The 22,351-nt window shown below is 43.0% G+C and overlaps 1 protein-coding gene across 1 annotated transcript in view; it reads right to left on the bottom strand.

Annotated features, from left to right (window-relative positions):
- LOC122800093 (serotransferrin-A-like) overlaps nucleotides 1-22,351 on the bottom strand; it is a 276,007-nt gene that overhangs the window by 129,347 nt on the left and 124,309 nt on the right. The window contains exon 9 of the mRNA XM_044069617.1: nucleotides 1,832-1,980. Coding sequence (XP_043925552.1) covers nucleotides 1,832-1,980 — 149 coding nt within the window. The remainder of the gene's footprint in view (nucleotides 1-1,831; nucleotides 1,981-22,351) is intronic.

The following is a 22,351-nucleotide window of genomic DNA, read 5'->3' as shown; positions in this document are numbered from 1 at the left end:
ATTAAAATTTAACACTTTCAGTAAGAAAATCTCTAGCAAGGCAAAGTTAACAAAATAAAGCAAGAATAGTGAACATTAAATATAATAAAGTATATCAAAAATAATTTGGGGAAGTAAACAAAAATGGCTAAAATGAATTTTTTTTCAATTTTGTGAAATGGCATACCCTGGCACTACAGGACAGAATATCTTCAGCATTGAGGGTCTTTAACAACATTATCTACAGGTATACAATAAAACTTTTGACACCCCCTCATATTTTACACTTTATATAATCTTACAGAAGCATTGATGAGTTTACAGTTTATGCATTTTTATTTTGTTTAGTTCTGTAATTAAACTTGCAATATGGAAAAAAGCAGTGGTAAGAAGTGGCACTGTCAAGATGAATAACATTTTATAGACAGTAAATCCATCCTGCAGCATAGGTAATTTTCTTACTACATATATACAAGTGAAAGTACTCTTATTAATACATAAAAAAGCAATTAAAAATGATTAGAAGTGAAAAAGTAAATGTTTTGCAGTACCTAAAAAAAATAGTTATAAATCTTTCTGGACTCCATGGTGAAAGCATGGATTGTTTTAATCCTCTTTATTTTTATAACTATCCGTTAAAATGTTCACATCTATGCATTCATAAAATAGAAATGCAGTAGAACTATAATGAGACGTATTGTAAAACCAAAACAACGTTAACATTAATAATATGGGTTCCTATCAGTTTGTCAAAACGTCAGCAGTTCAAACACCATATGTTCGAACTGTGACATCCGAAAACTGATTATCGCAAAGCCACAGAACACCAAATTCTTTCCCAGGGAAAGAATTTGGTGGGCTGTTTCTGTGGCTTTCTGTAGTCAGCGGGTTCAGGTAAGTGTACGATCGTGCAGAAGTTAGGTTTAGGGCTCGGGTTAGGTGAGTTAGGGTTAGGGTGCGGGTGAGGTGGGTGTGCGATAGTGACAGACTTTAGGGTTAGGGCAGGATAGGTGAATTAGGGTTAGGGCATGGGTGGTGGGTGTGCAATAGTGACAGACTTTAGGGTTAGGGTGGGATAGGTGAATTAGGGTTAGGGTGCAGGTCAGGTGAGTGTGCGATAGTGGCGTCCTTAGGGTTAGGGTTTGGGTTAAGGTAAGTGGTGTGGTGTATGTACAGTTTAGTGTAGGGTTAGATGTAGGATTTTAAGTGTATGTGTGTGGATTGCTGTTTTTTTTGTGTGCTTGTGTTGTGTGTGTGTGTGTGTGTTTCTTGGAAGAACGATTTTTTTCCCTGGGAAAAAAATCACTGTTCGAAGACTTCGATGTTTTTGCACTTCGAGGTTAGAAGTTCGAACATATGGTGTTTGAACTTCAGCCGCTTTGTTGAAGTGATATAGATCCTAATAATACAGGTACTTTTAACATGCATAGCCTGAGTTTAGTAAATATCTTAACGTTAGAAAGCTTAGGGACTAATGATCATAAAGACCACAAGATCTGCATATGAGACTTTGAAATGTTAACCATTCATTATACATGAGTACGTGTTGACAGAATGTCGTGGAAAAAAGTGAAATGGAGCAATGCCAAGTTATATATATATATATATATATATATATATATATATATATATATGTTAATTTGATGTAGATAGCATTTTTGATTTAGATAGACAGATGACTGTAGCCAGAATTGCTGAAAAAAGCTCTGGTATGCTGATTCCTAGAATACAGTTACAGAACAGCCCAGAATAATATAATAGGTAAGTGTGAACAACAACTATTCATTGTGAATAGAAATTCATATTAAAGAGAACCATAAAAAGCTGTAATTATTTAAACAAATGCCCTTACCATGATTTGTGCAATACAGTCATCAGTAGAGTCTGCTTTCAGGCATGATAATGATTTTTCCAGTGTACTCCACGTATCACACTTATCAGCCTCCTTCTTGCTAATTGTGCACCACTTTACTTTCTTTTCCGTGGTGGTAGATTTACTGCCTAAAATAAAGAAGCACATCACAATTTGATAAATATGTGGCAATGCCAGCAGCGGCCTCTACCATTCTGTATTGCCAAGTAACAGCAGCTGCTAAGCAGCAGCACAAATGCAGTTTTCAAGTTTTATAGAGAATAATACTGCGTGTTAAACTGATGGGAAATATCGTCACTTATTTCAGTACCAAAATACATAAAGACAAGTCTAAAAAGTTATACAACCCGGGAGACAAATACCTTAATAAAAAAGTCAGCAAGATAATGCAGCAACAAGTAGCAGATTGTCAAAATAATCTTGCACGCATGATCAGAGAAGATGAGTAATAACATTTCATAATGTCTGACATCAAGTTACAGCTTGTGAAAGCAGTTTATGAAAGCAAATATGCAACAAAAATCAGATGAAAACTTGGTGGCCAATGTATAGCACACAATGCTGACACACTGGCCGCATACATGCTCAGCACTCCTAGTAACCAAGTGATATCATTTTGTAATGTTGGAATTATGTACTGAATTTAAATTTGAGGCATGTGTATTAGAGAGAGAATGAAGAATGAAACATAATTACATTTTTAAATAGGTTCTGCTATTACAGAGTCTCTACTCCAGGCTCTCACGCTGTAATCCATTAATATTACTGTGACATATGTCTTATTAAAATCCTAATATATAACCTGGCACGTTGCCATATTATGATAGCCACAATCATTATGCATAAGAAGTCAAAGTATATCTTCTCTACTCTACATATGCTTTCACATTTCTTAAATGGTTTCTTTATCAAACATGTTACTCTGTCAAGGAGTTAAGGTAAGAAAGGCATTTGGAACAGACTTAAAATGCTACTGACTGCAAGCATTAAAAGAAGAACACTGATCTGGTAAATGCCTTTAGCATTTATGAGGAAGAACAAAACTGCATAGCTTCATGTAGCATAGTTATTGTAATGTACTGTGGATAGTGACTCTTTTAAGAGCAGGGCCTAACAAGATCATTTAGACATGGAAGGAAGCATAATAACAGTTCTCCTGCCACAGCACCACACTTATCAGATACGATCATTTGATGCAAACTTGTACCAGTCGGCCAATGAAATGGAGATAAACACCTAAAATCTGTATTTTTTACTTCCTACAAAGCAGAAAGTAAAGATTAATAGTACACAGAGGGGTTAAAACTATGAGCTGCTAATGCATTTTTCCCATAATCCCAGTCTGATTCCTTCTGTGACGATTGGGGAAAGATGGGCGAAGGCTGCCAGCCTAGTAAAATAAAATTTGATATATAATTCTGGCAAGGTTGTGCATTAGGCCCGGTAAGCCAGCACGTAAAACTCTACTGCCAATCATTAGCGGACCAGAGTTCCGATGTGGCGACCCCTAACCGGGAAAAGCCGAAAGACACAAACAAATATAATTCTGGCATTCGTAAATAAATGTAAAATACAGGCATGTTTTTTGAGTGTAAGAAAAACACTGTAAAATGTGAACTTCAAGATTGTTACGGCATTGCCCCCTTGCTGTAAAGAAAAACTAAGTCAAGCCTTTCAAATGTGTCTTTTGAAATTTAAATGATTTTAAGATATTCTTTGATCTTTAAAGTTGGTTCCAGTCAGGCTGGCTGAAGACATTCTCCCTACTGTCTTAACTTAAGGAATAACTGTTATAGTGTACATGTGGAAGGTGCTTTATTGCTTTGGTTTCTGCTAGAGTGTATATGTGAAATGCCTTTTATTGCTGTATTCTCCTGTGCAGGTGTTAGCTTGCTAAAGAATGTAAATGGAGTTTCTATTAGCCTGGGAACTCAGAGCAGGTGTCAAGATGATGCAATATGAATACTGGAAAAACCTAAGTGTCAAAAATGATGTAATCTGGGGAGGACCCAGAGACATGTTTGTTAATGATGTTTTATAAACTATTTCTCACAAGAAACTGGGATCATTTTGATCTTAATATCCAACTTACCAGCACTCTGCTTATGTTCACATGTAAGTTTCTAGCACTGTGATTTCTTGTAGGAATAGTTAAAGCTAGTAAAGATTAATTAGGCATTTTTCTTTGAAATCAGACCTGTCCTACTGTATTATTTTAAGTTTCTGTGTGATCTCTGAACTCTTACATATCTCTGTGGTGTAGTAGTTTTGTCTTGTGCTTTAATTATTTATTATTAAAAATTTTTAAAACCTTCTACCTGTAGCTGCTTTGTGTAGAGATAAGCTCTAGAATACATTGCATATTTATAGAGGTTATTGTAATAGGCCACTCTAAAGTAAGCCTTGACTGTTAGTCATACTACCATTGGATATTAATATTGCACAGTAATAATTGGACACCCTTTTAAGGGCCTTTTAGTAGCTGATATTATTAACTGGGTGGTGGCAATAATTATTACCGTGTAGTCTGGGTAAAGGGGCACAGTTGGAGAATCTGTGTCAGCCTTTCCCAGGAGTGTCTGTGAAGTTGTATAAATACTTATCTCAAAGTATGTGTGTGTTGTGTCAGCTACTTGGCAGGGGCATGAAGCACTAGTTGGACAGAGAGGGTACTGGAGGTTTTAGCTTGCCCCGTTAGGCTGAGACCTGGACCCTATAGCTGTGCCAGTGGGGAGTCTTATTGGGGACTTGGTGAGCAGGGGAGCAACCAGCCCCAGACTGATTGTGATCTCTGTGTACACTTAAGGGAAATTGTACTTTATTGTGTGTATTAGTTATCCTTTTCTCTTCTATGAGACGACCTCCCTGGTGTTAGTGGTGAGGATTGAGGCTCCTTGATTGCTGGGCCAGGGCATGGTCATCACAAGTGGTGGGATCTACTTCACATACTAATTGGCTTGTAGTGGTGTGGGTAGAGCGAATTCCTGTAGCTTATGTACAGTAATCTCTAGAAGTGTTTTGTACTCTAAAACAGCCATGCAGTGTAGAGTCAGAGTTCAGATCACAATTGTTTTATTTCTTTTGTTAGCTTAGTGTTAGTCAGGGTGAGCAAGCAGCATGTCAGCAGAAGAGTATGGAAAGCAGACAAGGAGCCAGCTGGCGGAGATGTGCCAGGCTAGGGTACTGGCGCATGGAAACCTGACTAAAGCAGAGCTGATTGCAGCCTTGGTTACAGCTGCATCAGAAAACAGCAGCCTGGAGTACAATCAGACTGACAGTGGAGATATAATATCCTCGGAAAATGGATAGCTCAACTTTTCTACAGTGGACTTAAAAATCCAGCTGGAGCTAAAGAGACTTGAGATGGAGGCCAGACATATGGAATTAGAAGCAGCCAAGAAAATGAGGAGCCTAGAAGCTGAAGAACAGGAACGGCAGAGAAAGAATGAGAGGGAAATGCTGACTCTTTGCCAGAGTCATGGAGGTAATGAGGAAGGGAGTAACTGGACTTCAGAACACAAAAGGTCAGTAAATTTCTTCCACAGTTTAAAGAGGGGGATAATTTTGATAGCTTCATCCATATGTTTGAGCAGGTATGTAAACAGTATGAAGTTGACCAAAGGCTCTGGGTATGGCTCTTGACCCCCTTACTCCATGGTAAAGCTGTAACTTCTTTTGCAAAAATAGATGAAACTGACTGTTTTGATTATACTGCTGTAAAAGGACATTTATTAGAATGTTTTAAGCTAACACCTGAAATGTATAGGAAAAAGTTTCGTAAGCATAGACACAAGGCAGATGAAAATGTATGTGAATGTGTTGTTGAACTGAGCACTTATTTTCATAGCTGGGTGAGTGGATGTCAAGTCACCAGTTTCGAAGGGCTGGCAGACCTTTTGGTAAGGGAACAAGCCCTTAGCACTTTGCCTGAGGACATGAGGATCTGGTTAGCTGATAGACAGAGTGCTACTTCAGAGGAGTTGGGGAAGAAGGGAGACCTATACCTAGCAAGCAGGGCAGCCCTGCACAGGAAAAGGACCCCCAGTACTGCTCTTGGGACTAAAGGAACCCATGGTGGGCAGCACAGACTGCCCCAACAGAATTCACCAGTAGCAGAAGAAGCCACTTGTCCAGGTACATGTACAGGAGCTAGGGTTAAATGTTTTGAATGCAACCAGTGGGGCCATGTGACATACAGATGTCCACGGAGGCAAGGTGGGGAACCAAAGGTGAGGGAGCCAGTAAGTGGGAAAGACAAAATGCCAATAGTAAGTTGTCTTGAGACAACAGGGGTATGGAATTACCATCCTGCAGATGTCCTGAGAGGGAAGGATTTAGATGAGGCAGTAATATGTACTTATGGAGTTACATGCAGTGAGGCTAGGAGACAAGCATGTGGGTCTGGTAGCCTGGGGGAGACCCAGACAGACTACATACTTGCAGCCAGGACTGCTGAGGTGGTTACTTTAGGGAGTGAGCTACGCTGTAGCAGTGAGACTGAATGTGAGCCACAGCTGCTTGTGGGTACTGATGTTCCATTGGACAGGGTAACTGCAAAGGAAGAGGTTTGCAGTAGTACCCAGGCTGTCAGTGAGGCACCACTGTCAGAGGATGCCAGACTTCCAGTGGAAGGGAAGCTGGGAAGGGTTACAAGGAGAGACTTGAGACAGGCTCAGCTGTCAGACTCTACAGTGCAAGGCCTGAGGCAGGTAGCTAGGGAGGCACCTGCTTCTCAAGGGAAGGAGGAATCTGTATACTGGAACAAAGGGTTACTGTACAGAGAGTGGACCCCTGAGGGAGGGCTAGAAGGTGAGAGAGTACAGCAGTTGATAGTGCCTGGAGCTTACCATCTGACGCTTCTAGCCATAGCCCATGATATTCCCTTTGCAGGTCATATGGGCATAAAACATACAAAGAGGCATATTATGCAAAACTTCTATTGGCCTGGAATTTCCAGAGATGTAACAGGGTACTGCAGGACCTGTAAGCAGTGCCAAAAGGTTGGCAAGGCAGGAGACAAGGTGAGAGCTCCTTTGATGCCTTTGCCTGTGATTGAGGAGCCATTTCAAAGGGTAACTATGGATATTGTGGGTCCTCTGAGTACCCCAAGTTCCACAGGGAAAAAGTATATCCTAGTGATTGTAGATTATGCTACACGATACCCTGAGGCAGTGGCTTTGTCCTCCATTGAGGCCGAGAAGGTGGCAAATGCTTTGCTAGAGATTTTCAGCAGGGTAGGTTTCCCAAAGGAAATACTGTCTGACAGAGATGCCAATTTTATGTCAGACCTGCTGGCTTGTCTGTGGAAGTCCTGTGGGGTGAAGCACATGAAGACCACCCCTACCATCCCCAGACTAATGGTCTTGTTGAGAGGTTAGACTCTACAATCAAGTCCATGCTACGAGCATTTGCAGATCAGTTTAAGAGGGAGTGGGACAAATATTTGTCCCATCTGTTGTTTGCTTACAGAGACCTTCCCCAGGAATCAACAGGTTTTTCACCCTTTAAGATGTTGTATGGGCATAGGGTGAGGTGACCTCTTGATTTAATTTGAGATGAGTGGGAAGGTGAGTGTGAGGTTCACAAGAAGTCTGTTGTGGGATATGTCCTGAACCTCAGGACAAGGTTCAGGGAACTCATGGGCCTGGCCCAGGAGAACCTGGCAGAAGCCAACAACAGAAAAAGGTGTGGTATGACAGGAATGCTCAAGCTAGAGAGTTTGCTGTAGGGCAGCAGGTGATGGTTCTCATTCCTGTCAGACACAACAAGTAGCAGGCAGCTTGGGAGGGTCCCTACAAGGTGGTAAGAAAGGTAACAGCATGGTGGAAGTGCTAGGCAGATGGCAGGGGCACAGATTGTACCATGTTAACATGATGAAACCTTACCATGATAGGCAGGCCCTTGTGTGAGCATTTGCATGGGATTGCAGGAGGAGTCTGAGAGAGATCTTGTGATTAATCTCCTCAGTGAGGCTTGGGCTGACACCTCGGTGGAAGGGGTAGCAATGTCCCAGCAGCTATCACCTACCCAGGTTTGAGAAATCCAAGCAGTGTTGCAGGAATTTGGGGACATGTTCACTGGGAAACCAGGGAGCACCCACCTGGTGCAGCACCAGGTGGATTCAGGGCCCCAAAGACCTATTAGGCAGGCCCCTTATAGGGTGCCTGATAAAGTCAAACAGACTCTGAGGGAGGAGGTACAGGAGATGTTGGAACTAGGGGTGATTCAAGAGTCCAACTGACCCTGGGCCTCAGCAGTGGTGTTGGTGCCAAAGAAGGATGGCACACCAGGTTCTGTGTGGATTACAGGAAATTAAATAGTCACAGAGAGTCAGATGCTTACCCCATGCCTAGGACAGATGAGGCCCTAGAGCAGCTGGGTGGGGCTAAGTATCTTACAACCATTTATCTTACCAAGGGTTACTGGCAGGTGCCCTTGACTCCCAGTGCTAGAGAGAAGTCAGCCTTTGTGACTCCTTTTGGCTTGTATGAGTTCACAAAGATGCCCTTTGGGATGAATAATATCCCAGTGACTTTCCAGAGGCTGGTAGATCATATCTTAGCAGGAGCAGGAGGGTTTGCCCTTGCTTACATGGATGATATTTCTATCTACAGCCATTCCTGGCAAGAGCACCTTCAGCATGTCAGGGAGGTGCTGGGCAGACTACAGAGGGCAGGGTTGACCATTAAGCCGAGCAAATGTCAGGTGGATATGGCAGAGGTATCCTACTTAGGACATAGAGTGGGGAGTGGTAAGATAAGGCCAGAACCTGCCAAAGTGGAAGTTATTCAGGCATGGCTTGCACCTGTTACCAAAAAGCAGGTGAGGGCATTCTTGGGGACAGCAGGGTACTACAGAAAGTTCGTTCCCAATTATAGTACCATAGCTGCTCTCCTCACAAACCTGACAAGGAGGAACAGGCCAGATAAGGTAGTGTGGACCCCAGCATGTGAGCAGGCATTTCAGAAGCTTAAGGAAGCTTTGGGAGGATCCCCTGTGTTAGCCAGTTCAGACTACAGCAAAGACTTTTGCAGGTGGATGCTTCAAACTATGTGGTAGGGTCTGTACTTAGCCAGATTTCTTCAGAGGGAGAAGAGCACCCAGTGGTTTATCTAAGTCGTAGGCTCTAACCCAGGGAGGAATGCTATGCAGCGGTAGAAAAGGAATGTCTAGCCATAGTGTGGGCACTACAAAAACTTCAGCCTTATTTGTGTGGAAGAAAATTCACTGTGATGACAAATCATAACCCTCTAACATGATTAAACAGAGCCAGTCAGCAAAATGCCAAGTTGCTAAGATGGAGTCTGGGGTTGCAAGCATATGATATGTATATGTCAGTGCAGCACCGCAGTGGGAGTAGCAATGCCAATGCAGATGGGTTCTCAAGACAGGGAATGGGGTGAGGTACACCCAGACAGACCTGACACTCTCAAGTGATGTTTCTCAAGGGGCACTTGAAAAACCTGCTTGAGTTCCCCGGAGGGGGAAAAGATGTGATGATTGGGGAAAGATGGGCGAAGGCTGCCAGCCTAGTCAAATAGAATTTGATATATAATTCTGGCATTTGTAAATAAATGTAAAATACAGGCATGTTTTTTGAGTGTAAGAAAAACACTGTAAAATGTGAACTTCAAGATTATTGCCCCCTTGCTGTAAAGAAAAACTAAGTCAAGCCTTTCAAATGTGTCTTTTGAAAGTGAAATGATTTTATGACATTCTTTGATCTTTAAAGTTGGTTCCGGTCAGGCTGGCTGAAGACATTCTTACTACTGTCTTAACATAAGGAATAATTGTTAGAGTGTACATGTGGAGGGTGCTTTATTGCTTTGGTTTCTGCTAGAGTGCATATGTGAAATGCCTTTTATTGTTGTATTCTCCTGTGCAGGTGTTAGCTTGCTAAATAATATAAATGGAGTTTCTATTAGCCTGGGAACTCAGAGCAGGTGTCAAGATGATGCAGTATATGAATACTGGAAAAACCTAAGTGTCAAAAATGATGTAATCTGGGGAGGACCCAGAGACATGTTTGTTAGTGATGTTTTATAAACTATTTCTCACAAGAGACTGGGAGCATTTTGATCTTAATATCCAACTTACCAGCACTCTACTTATGCTCACATGTAAGTTTCTAGCACTGTGATTTCTTGTAGGAATAGTTAAAGCTAGTAAAGATTAATTAGGTATTTTTCTTTGAAATCAGACATGTCCTACTGTATTATGTTAAGTTTCTGTGTGATCTCTGGACTCTTAGATATATCTGTGGTGTAGTAGTTTGGTCTTGTGTTTTAATTATTTATTATTAAATATTTTTAAAACTTTCTACCTGTGGCTGCTTTGTGTAGAGATAAGCTCTAGAATACATTGCATATTTATAGAGGTTATTGTAATAGACCACTCTAAAGTAAGCCTTGAATGTTAGTCATACTACAATTGGATATTAATATTGCACAGTAATAACTGGACACCCTTTTAAGGGCCTTTTAGTAGCTGATATTTTTAACTGGGTGGTGGCAGTAATTACTACCATGTAGTCTGGGTAAAGGGGCACAGTTGTAGAATCTGTGTCAGCCTTTCCCAGGAGTGTCTGTGAAGTTGTATAAATACTTATCTCAAAGTGTGTGTGTTGTGTCAGCTAATTGGCAGGGGCATGAAGCACTGGTTGGACAGAGAGGGTACCTGAGGTTTTAGCTTGTCCATTTAGGCTGAGACCTGGACCCTATAGCTGTGCCAGTGGAGAGTCTTATTGGGGACCTGGTGAGCAAGGGAGCAAACAGCTCCAGACTGACTGTGATCCCTGCGTGCACTTAAGGGAAATTGTACTTTACTGTATGTATTAGTTATTGAGACTCCTTGATTGCCGGGTCAAGGCACGGTCGTCACACCTTCATTTATCATTAACTCACTTAACTACACTAATGTTCCCAGGCCGCCCTTCAGAAGAGGTAGTTAAAATGTGAGGATCTGATTAAAATAAATAAAGAAATTGGCACATCCATATAATATAGTCAGTTTTCCATCTTTCAAATAACCACCCAAGTAAGTCTGCCAGTCTTGGCTGATTGCATTACATCACTACTGCCTTGAGTACCTCCAGCTTAAAGTACCACAATATGATTACCTAAGTCCCACTGTGAAAATTCGGATAATGTCTGGATAAATTTACAAGAGGACAAACATGACCAGTCGTAACTTTTAAAAACTGCATTTTTTTGCAGGGGAGTCTCCACGCCTCCCTTACTTATATACACCAATTCCACAGCTGCACAACAAAGGAAGAGTTTAAATAAAAAAAGTGAATTATTGCCAGAAACAGTGCTATTAATGATTTGAAGTAGCACAGCAGGCTGGTCTCTCGTTATCTTGCACGCTAACTGAAACACTGCCCTATATTTTCAATTACCTATCCTATTACATAGGCAAGAAAAAATACTACCCTTTAGAGAAAATAAAAAAATAGGAATAAATACTACCTCACGTCTTGCATGTGAACTGAAATTAAAACTACAAAAACTATATAAAGCTTAGTGCATAGTTTAACAGGGGGCTGGCCACGGTGGTGCACTGGTTAGCATTGTCACCTCACAGCAAGAGGTTCTCTGGTTCAATCCTCGGCTGGGGTGCCTTCTGTGCGGAGTCTGCATGTCCTCCCTGTGGTCGCGTGGGTTTCCTCCAGGTGCTCCGGTTTCCTCCCACATCCCAAAAGACATGCTGCAGGTGGCTTGGACACTCTAAATTGGCCCTAGGTGTGAGTGAGTGTGTGTGTGTGCCTTCTGTGGAAGGTTGGGCGCCAGGCTGACAACTCGACAGTGTAAAACTCCACTGCCATTCATGAGCAGACAGGTGATCCGCTGTGGTGACCCCTAACCAGGAAAAGCCGATAGAAGAAGAAGAAGTGCATAGTTTAACAGGAAATAGCCAAGTTCAATGAGAAAGTTACTGTTCTCTTAACAAATAAAACTAAAGTCTATACATGAAAAATGTCAGCTATTCAAAACAATCCAAACCTTGTATGGAATGAATTAATAAGTCCAACATCTTCACTACAGATCGGATGTCTAATGCCATAGCAAGGGTGGTGCAAACTTGTAGGAGGCACTGAACTTTTGACAGCTTATCATCTGTTAAATAAACAACCATCATTTCATAATAGCTTATAAACAGTCTTCTAAACCATCTTTTTATGGTTGTTAAACTACCTTTAAACAACAGAAATGATAAACAATTTACAGGCTCTCATTAAGTGATGACACTTGACAGCTTTTAAGGCTTTAAACTAGTTTTACTGTTCAGCAGAGGGGTGCCAAAAGAGTATGCAACCCAGGGGTCAATTACCTTACTACAGCTCTGAGCACCCCACTTGTAGGTCTAAGAGCTACTTCTAGAACTACTCACTTCACTGCTGCAGTCATCAATTCAATTAGCATTGCTTCGCTAGCCAGAGGCAATGAGATTACCCCAAATAGTCTCAGTGCCCTTACCTTCAAACCATTAACCATCACTATATCAGTTAGAAGTAGGTGGTTCAGAAACATCAAGTCCCATGGGCACACAGGATTTCATGGTCTGTTCCCAAGTTTTATCTGTGCATGCAGTACATTTATACCAACACCCTTCCTACATATAGTATACACCTTTCCAGACTCAGAATCTTTCTTATCTTATGGAAAGCAGCAAATATAATTCCTCTTCTTCTTCTTCCAAAAATGGCCAGACATTCCTCCCCTGATCAGCAAATGTATATCTTCATACACTTTGGTCTCTCAAAACTGTTTGAAAAATAAAACAATGTCCACCCAGATAATAAAACACATGGAATCAAATAACCCTTTTTGCTCTAAATAACATGGGTTTTGGAAATGACACAGTACAACACCCCTGATATCCATTACCAATCATTTCCTGGAGCTTGAAATGACAAAAAATTACCTGGTGCTATATCTCTTGACCTTGTGAAGGTCTTTGAGTCTATTAACACTACCACCTTTCAGAATGACCAAATTTGTGTGTGTATATATATATATATATATATATATATATATATATATATATATATATACACACACACGTGTGTGTGTGTGTGTGTGTGTGTGTGTGTGTGTGTGTGTGTGTGTGAGTGTGTGTCTGTGTGTCTGTGTGTGTGTGTATGTGCACATTTCAACAAATTTCAACTCAACTCCCAATCACGCTTACCTCTGTCTACCGGAGTCCCACTGGGATTAATGTTGGGCCACTATTTATCTAGCTGCATAGTGTATAGGGCTGGAGTCCTGTCAATCAATTAGCAGTCTGGGACCTGGACAAGCAAGGAGGGAGAGGGCAGGATGAATCAGCTGACACTGAATGGGGTAGAGATGTGGTCCAGCTCACTGCAATATCACCACTTACTGGAGAGAAACAGAATGGCAATTAGCATGTGGTAGTTTTCACTGGGCATGTGTGAAAGTGTGCACTGTCATAGCAGAAGACATTACTGGCCCTTGTATTTTTGAGCACATACATCAGCTACAAGAGGAGGGGTTAGGAAAAACAATAAGAAAACCCAAAGTCTACCTGGATGATGTGCCATAACTGATTCTTGCCCCACAGTTGGTGCCATCATCAACTTTCACCCCACAGAGGAATGAATAGACCAATCAGTTTTGGAAACCCTGCACAATGACAGGCAGCAAGAGGTAAAAAGATTAAAAAATATATTGCAAGCACTATTATTCTCTCTCTTCAGTAATAATTCTCTCTACTTCCACTCTGTGACTACCTCCTTTTTGCAAATATTTTTGTTTTTCAAGCACTATGAAGCACCCTCACTATGGAATTTTCACTTCTCACATGGCATCTTTCACAATCAACATTTAAAAAATGTTTGTGCTTTCAGATATATAAAAAATGTGGGCTCCCTTCATTTAATGCAAGGAGCATCACTCAAGTCATCTGTAAATATGTGGGAAGACCCTTCTCCTCCCCCACTTTACATATGCTATCATTAAGACTATTTGCATATTTCAAGACAAAATGAAAACCCCATACCAGCTTCAGCATCACCTCTTACAGGAAATTAAAGCCTCTTACTAATATCATCTGTAATGCTCCACTACACCCTCCCTCAATCGCAAATTTACCAAGAAACATGAACAAATCGCAAACACGAGTAAACAAAGATTGTTGATTTAATTCCATTCTTAATCTGGTGAAACACTACACCTCTTTACAAAAGCCTATAATATATATCCTAGCAATAATACTTAAAAAAAACCCTCATTTGAACCTACACAAACCAGTAATTAAAAAAAGAAACCTATTCTACATAAAAGGCCTCTAACACCCTTCAGCCATATCCATATCCTTACTAACAACCCTTTTCCACTACTTTACAAGATCATCCCATGGTTTGTCAGCCATAGGTCTATAGGTTCATAGGTTCATAGGTTTATACTAGGCTAACTGCCCTAGGGCATTTATAAGCCTAGCCCAAAGTTATGTGGCTTACGCCACCCCTTATGTTAGAAATACTGTGCCCATTAGTTTGTTGTGCCTCTGTCCAGTAGTGACACAGAGATGATTCCCGGGGTAAACCTACGATCTCCCATCCACTGGTCAAGATTTCTCTTGAACAGAGCCAGCGAGGTGCTCTGCCTCACATGGACCGGGATTTTATTCCACAGCATGGGGAGTCTCTGGGTGATAAATCTATCCCTCCAGCACGTCCTATTTATATCCGTGCTAAGGTTTAAGTCTCTTGCTCTAGTGGTTTTGGTGGATTTGGATTTTTGAGGTGGAGCATGTCCATTAATTCGGGTTGGTCATGGCCTTGTATGTCAGGCACAGGTCACCTCTGAGCAGACGGTATGCAACTGAATAGAGTTGGAGTTTCTTCAGTCTGGCAGCATATGACAGGTTTTGGAGTCCCTTTATCCTTTTGGTGAGGAACTTTTGGGGTCTCTCCAATTGCTGCAGGTGTCGGGTGAGATACATCCCGAATGGGGCATTGTACTCGATCATTGGTCTGATAAGTGAAGAGTACAGGGGAACAATGACCTCACTTGATCTGGATGTGAATCCCTTCATGATCAGGTGGGCAATGTAGAAGGTCTTTCGAACCACTTTAGCAACGTGAGCGTCAAGCGAGGCCGCTGTCAACCTGGGTCCCCAGGTCCCTGATAACCTCTTCTGTGCTTAGTGGGTTGCCACCTATATGGTAGCTTGGGGTTACCTTGTTTTTCCCAAAGGGTATGACTATACACTTTTTTGCGTTTAACTTCAGGCCATGGCTCTGGCACCAGCTATCAGTTTCCGTGAGACCTCTCTGAAGGATGTCTGTGTCCGATGTACTATCCACTATGGCACCCAGTTTGCAGTCATCCGCAAACTTTGTCAGCCATAGTCCTCCTATGTTTGCCTGTACTTCTGAGAAGTAGATGCCGAACAATAGGGGGCCAAGGACTGAGCCCTGTGGGACTCCACTTGTAACTGGCTTGGAGTCTGACATGGCTCCAGCAACTCTAACCCTGTGGGTTCTGTCCTTTAGCCAGTTTGCAACCCATCTTGTGACATATGGGTTTACATTTAAACTGGTAAGTTTCTCTATAATACCCGAGTGGGGTATTGTGTTGAAAGCTTTTGCAAGGTCAAGGTAGGCTGTATGGACTGCCTTTCCCTCATCAATGGCCTTGGTGACTGTTTCGAAGAAGTTGACCAAGTTCAAAAGGCAAGATCTGCCCTTGACAAAGCCAAACTGGGTTGGGTCCAAGGTCTGCAAGTCCACTATGTCCTTGTTTATGAGTTCCATTATGATCCTCTCCATAGCTTTGCAGACCAGGCTTGTTAAGCTTATGGGGCGGTAATTACCAGGGTCCGTAGAGGCACCGCCTTTGTGGAGTGGGACCACAGTTGCCGTACGCCACTCCTTGGGCACATATCCTGTGGTGAGGCTAAGATTAAACATCTGCCTTATGTGCGGGTTTAGTTCTTCATTGAGTTCATGTAGCACACAGCCGGGGACCCCATCCGGTCCCATTGATGCTGTGTTTTTAGCTTTAGAGAGAGCAGCTTTCACCTGCGCATTTGAGATGTCCGGGAGGCTACTCTCAGTTGGGATAGTTATCTCTCCTTTTGGGGAGAGGGGTGAAGTTTGTGCTGAACCTGTCTGCCAGTATGTTGGCAATGTCTGTGGGTTCAGTGATTTTTGTATCATTTTGGACTAATTCTGAGCATATCTGGGAGTTTCCACCCAGGTTTCTGACATAGCTGAAGAAGGCCTTATGATTGTCTTTTGAATCTATGGCAATTTTTCTCTCAAAGTTGGCCTTGGATGATTTTATGAGGGATCATAGTTTCTTGCTAGTGCTGATCAAAGATGCCTTCCCTTTTTGGGATTTTGCTCTATCATGTAATAGCTTTCTCCTCTTGTTGTAAAGTTTGTTTATGGCTGGGGTCCACCAGACTGGACATTTGCCCTTGGTGGAAAGAGTCTTGGTTGTATTTGGGATTGCCTGATCCATGCAGTCCTGAAGGTGTTCATAGAAGGCATTTGTAAGGGCTTCCGCAGCTTGGGTTGTGGTTTCCATTGGCTCGGGGGCCTTGAAGGATACCACACCTGTCTTGAGTAGTGTGAAGTTTGCTTTAGAGAAGTTCTTCACTGTGGTCTTTTTTGTTTGGGGTAGGGGCGGGATGTGAATTTCTAGTGAGATTAGTTTATGATCTGATCTCACCAATGAGGGATATACTTCCGGTGTGGAGCATTTTGTCCCCATGTTCGTGATGATGAGATCTAGTATATTTTCTCCTCTTGTGGGGACGGTGACTAGTTGTTCCATGGCATTTGAATTTATGAACTCCAGGAACCTTTGGGCTAGAAAGTTTGGGCTTGAGTAATGTTCCCAGTCTATATTCGGGTAGTTGAAGTCACCCAATATGATGGTGTTTGGTGATACATTTATACACTCCAGTGTCTTCAGGAAGGCTGTGTGGGTTTCCTGAGTTTGAGAGGGTGGCCTGTAGCATGCTACAAATTGTAGAGCAGTTTTGCCTATGGTTAATTGCACCTGGATGGTTTCCGATGCTTCGTGCGTAGCCACCAACCTGGAGGTGTGGGTATCCTTGATGAATATGGATACACCCCCTCCTTTTGTGATGTGGTCCGGGTTTTGGGGCTGGAACGCATGATATGAGATGAAACCTGATAGTGCCGGGGTGCTCTCAGGAGCCTTGAACCAGGTTTCAGTCACAGCACAGACATCGATGTTCTCCATACTGAGAAGGGCCTCGAGTGCGTGCATTTTGAGATTTAGACTTCTGGCATTGAGCAGCATTACCCTTAGTTTCTTCACGTTTTGTTTTCTAGGGTGGTAGGTTTAGAATTTGAGCCTTGCCTAAAAGGCACTATGGGGGTGGCAAGAGCCTTAGCCAATATCCGGAATCCCAGGGTGACAGGTGCAAGCTGTCCCTTGCGGCAGCATGGCTTGTCGAGCATGTCATCCCAGGCAGACAGGCACTGGATCCCCTTTGAATGACACCAGAAATTAAGCCAATTGTTAAAGCTGATCATCTTGTCACTATATTGTGGCATCATTCTTGGTGAAGGAAGGATACTGCTCAGGGTCAGGGTCATACCTGCCTGGGCTACATAATCAGAGAGCTCCTCTATGTCTCTTTTCATGTAGTCCAGGGAGGTACGTCTCAGGTCGTTCACACCAGAATGGACAATGACTGTGTCATACTTGTACTTGCCGTGGAGTGACCTGGGTGCTTGTATTATGTGGCGGATTCTAGCGCCCGATAGGCAGATTACCGTGACCTTCTCCTTGTTCAGCCTGGTGAGTGGGACGTCAGTGTGTCTGACTATGGAGTCACCTATGACAAGTATGTTTGGTGTTGTATTTGGCCTTAAGGGCTGTGACTGCTTTGCACACTGATTTTGTTGTTTATGTGTTGTTTGTGTGGTGTATTGAGTTTGCAGTTGCTTGGGTGTCTGCTTTGGAGGCCTCTGCTGTTTAGGTAAATTTTTACTCAGAGCCTCCGAGTATGTCTTAGTGTGTTTATGTGTTTGATTCAGTGGTGTGGTTGAGTTATGTGAGACTGGTATTGTGGTGTGTGTAGTTGCCTTCTCCTCCTGTGGAGTACTCTTTCCTTGCACCTCCTGAATATTAGCTTCTTTTTGGCATATGAAAATATTAAATGCCTTCTTTTTTTACTTGCCTCTTTTTTCTTTGTCTCATCTTCAGGTTTCTCTGTTCATCTGTGAGAGAGGGAGCTTTGAGCAGCCATCTGTCCCTGGAGGACTGGTTCCAGCCCAAACGTTAGTAGTTTATAGGCCATTCTGGGCTAATTTCTATCTCTTTCATTTCCCTGTTGTAAACACTGCATTTGCACAGTTTTGCACGTCCGGGCAGCGCCGGTTACCTAGGGCTAAATTTATCCCGGCTCCACCAAGTCTCCCCTTCAGTTTTTCCCTTGAAAGAAGTCTAACTCTCAACCCAAGCACTTAAAAAGAATCCTACAGTCCAGCACTTGCTCAGACCTAATAGCAAGCACTAATATACCCCGACACTTGATTGTCCAGCAGGGCAAAGCTCATTATTCACCCCTTACCAACCAAGTGATTAAGCAGCTCACCCTACTATTCAGGCATGACCAAAGGGCAATTTTAGGTATACTCTCTAGTCCAGCTGGTGAACCTGGGTATCCTGAGGCAATGTTACAACTGCCTCATGTACACAGACAACCCTCTCCTCCTACGAAAAAACACTAACATATGCGAGAGATGCAATTATACAGCCAAACTGGAAGCTAAGCTCTCTCCACCCAAGACTGGAACAGGCAGTCATGAGGAGAAGGTTAACACTTGCACCACACCTCCGGCCTCACACAGACATACTAAACCAGCACTGACAAAAAATACACATAAATAGACAAAATCATACTTGGAGGCTCTAAATAAAAACCTGCAAAAGCATCAGAGACTTCCAAAGCAGACACCCAAAAAACCTGCACCTCCCGTCACAAACCAGACAACTCATAAAACACCAAATCAGTGTGCCGCACAATCACAGCCCTTAAGGCGAAATAACATACCTAACACACAAGTAATAGGTGACTCTATAGTCGTGCACACTGATGTCCCACTCACTAGGTTGGACAAGGAGAAGGTTACTGTTAGCTGCCTGTCAGGAGCCAGAATCCGCCACATAACACAAGCACTCAGGTCACTCCAGAACAAGTACAAATATGACTCTGACATTGTTCATCTTGGTGTGAATGACCTGAGACGTACCTCCCTGGACTACATGAAAAGAAACATGGAAGAGCTCTCTGATCATGTAGCCCAGGCAGGTATGACCCTGAACCTGAGTAGCATTCTGCCCTCACCAAGAACGATACTGCAGTATAAAGACAAAATGATTAATTTCAACAATTGGCTAAGCTTCTGGTGTCATTCAAAGGGGATTCAGTGTCTGTCAGCCTGGGATGACATGCTCGACAAGCCTCGTTGCTTCACAAGAGACGGCTTGCACCTCTCACCCCTAGGATTTCGAATACTGGCCAAGGCTCTTGCTGCCCCCATAGTGCCTTTTTTAGACAAGACTCAAAAGTCAAACCCACCTCTGTAAACAGCACAAATAAAAAACTGTGGGTTATGCTACTCAACGCCAGGAGTTTAAATCTCAAAATGCATGTGCTCATAGCACTCCTCAGTATGGAGAACATTGACATCTGTGCAGTAACTGAAACCTGGTTCAAGGCCCCACAGAGCACCCCAGCACTACTGGGCTACAACTCATACCACACATTTTGGCCACAAAACATGGACCGAAACACAAAAGGAGGGGGTGTATCCATATTTATCAAGGATACCTACACCTCCAGATTAGTGGTGCAGCATGATACCTCCAAGATCATCCATGTGCAACTAACATCAGGCAAATCTGCAATGCAAATTGTGGCCTGCTACAGATCACCCTCCATGACCCAGGACCACCACTCCGCCTTTCTGGAGACACTGGAAAACATGAAGGTCCTACTGAACCCCCTGATATTGGGCAATTTCAATTACCCTACAGTTAACTGGGAAAACTTCTCAAGTACAAACTCCCAGGTCTAGCGCTTCCTGGAATTTATCAACTCAAATGCCCTGGATCAACTGATAAACTCCCCTACCAGAGGTGAAAACATATTGGACCTGGTCATCACCAACATGGGCGACAGGTGTTCCACACCGGAGGTTAACCTGTCACTGGTTAGATCAGACCATAAACTAATCACTCTGGATGTCCACACCACACCACCACCTCCAACCAAGGAAACCACAGTGAAAAACTTTTCTATAGCAAACTTCACCTTACTTAAGACAGAGGTGGTAAGTTTTACAGCCCCCACGCTAAAGGATAACGGTGTCCAAGATGCAGGAAACTTTACAAATGCACTCTATGAGCACCTACAAGGATGCATGGATCATGCCATCCCTAGCAAAACCAAGACTCACTGCCCTAAGAGAAGGAAACCAGTCTGATGGACCCCTGCCATAAACAGGCTATACAATAAAAGGAGGAAACTAGTTCAGTAAAAAAGCAAATCCCAAGAAGGAAAGACATCCCTGATCAGTATCAGTAAGAAACTAAGGTCCCTCATAAAATCCTCCAAGGCTAACTTCGAAAGAAAAATCGCCAAGGATTTGAAAGATTACCACAAAGCCTTCTTTAGCTATGTCAAGAATCTAAGTGGCAACTCGCAGATATGCTCTGAGCTACTGCAAAATAGCACAAAATATACTGAACCCACTGATACTGCCAACATCCTAGTGCAAACTTCACCCCCCTCTCATCCCCAAAAGGGCCCATAACAATACTGGAAAAGTGTAATGTCCCGGAAATCACAGACACACAGGTGAAAACAGCCCTTTCAAAAGCCAAAAGCACAGCATCAATGGTGTCCCAGGCTGCGTCTTGCATGAACTACAGAACGAGCTAACCCCCCCACCTAAACACACTGTTCAACCTCAGCCTCTCCACAGGCTATGTGCCCATAGAATGGTGCACAGCAACAGTTATTCTGCTCCACAAAGGAGGGGCCACAACTGACCCTAGTTAACTATCGCCCCATAAGCCTGACTAGCATGGTCTGCAAGACTGTGGAGCGCATCATCATGGAATTCATTAACAAAGACATTGGGAACCTCCAAACACTTGACCCAACCCAGTTCGGCTTTGTTAAGGGCAGATCATGCCTACTAAACCTGGTGGACTTCTTCGAGACAGTCACCAAGGCCATAGATGAGGGGAAGGTAGTTCACACAGCCTACCTTGACCTCGCCAAGGCCATTGACACCCTTCCCCACTCAGGAATTATAGAAAAACTCACCAGCCTGAACATAAACACCTATGTCACAAGATGGGTTGCCAAGTGGCTTACAGACAGAACTCACATGGTAAGAATAGCGGGCTCCAGGTCCGACTCTAAACCAGTCACAAGTGGTGTCCCACAAGGCTTGGTCCTGGGACCCCTACTGTTCGGCATATACTTCTCAGAAGTACAGGCAAACACAGGAGGATTATGGCTAACCAAGTTCACTGATGACTGCAAACTGGGAGCCATAATTGACTCTCCGGCTGACACGGACATTCTCCAAAAGGACCTTACTGAGACGGACACCTGGTGTCAAAGTCATCGTCTCAAAGCTAAATGCCAAAAAATGCATAGTCATCCCGTTTGGGAAAAACGAAACACCCATGAATTACCACATAGGTGGCAGCCCCCTTAATACAGAAGAGGTAATAAGAGATCTGGGGACCCAGGCAGATAGTAATCTCTCCTTTGACAATCATATTGCCAAAGTAGTTAGGAAATCCTTCTATGTAGCCCATCTAATTACTAAAGGGTTTGCATCTAGAAATAAAGAGGTTATAGTGCCCCTCTACTCATCACTCATCAGAACCATCATAGAGTACAATGCCCCATTTGGGATGTACCTCACAAGACACTTCCAACAGCTGAAAAGACCACAAAAGTACCTCACCAAGAGGATTACTGGCCTCAAACATATGTCCTATGCAGCCCGACTAGAAAAACTCCAGCTGTACTAAGTGGCATATTGCTTACTCAAAGGTGATCTCTGCCTGACTTACAAAGCCATGTCCAACTCAGAATTGATGGACATGTTCCACCTAAAGAAATCCAAGTCACTGCGAGCCACTTGCTCTAGTGAGCTAAACCTCGCCACAGCAATCAATAGAACATGCTGGAGGGATAGGTTCCTGTCACAGAGACTTCCCATGCTTTGGAACAAAATTCCTAACTACATTAGGCAGAGCCCCTCACTAACACTCTTCAAGAGAAACCTTGACAAGTGGATGGGTAACAGAAAATACACCCCTGGGATCACTTCATTGGATCTGCTTGACAGAGGATCAGTTAATTAATCAATGGGGCGGCGAAAGGTGACACACCCTGGCTAGGCTTATAAATGCCCTCGGGCAGATAGCCTAGTACCTACCTATGAACCTATGATCC

Source organism: Protopterus annectens, chromosome 4.part0, assembly GCF_019279795.1.
Source record: "Protopterus annectens isolate FY-2018-M chromosome 4.part0, PAN1.0, whole genome shotgun sequence".
Lineage (NCBI taxonomy): Eukaryota > Metazoa > Chordata > Ceratodontiformes > Protopteridae > Protopterus > Protopterus annectens.
This window is presented reverse-complemented; position numbering and strand designations above follow the sequence as displayed.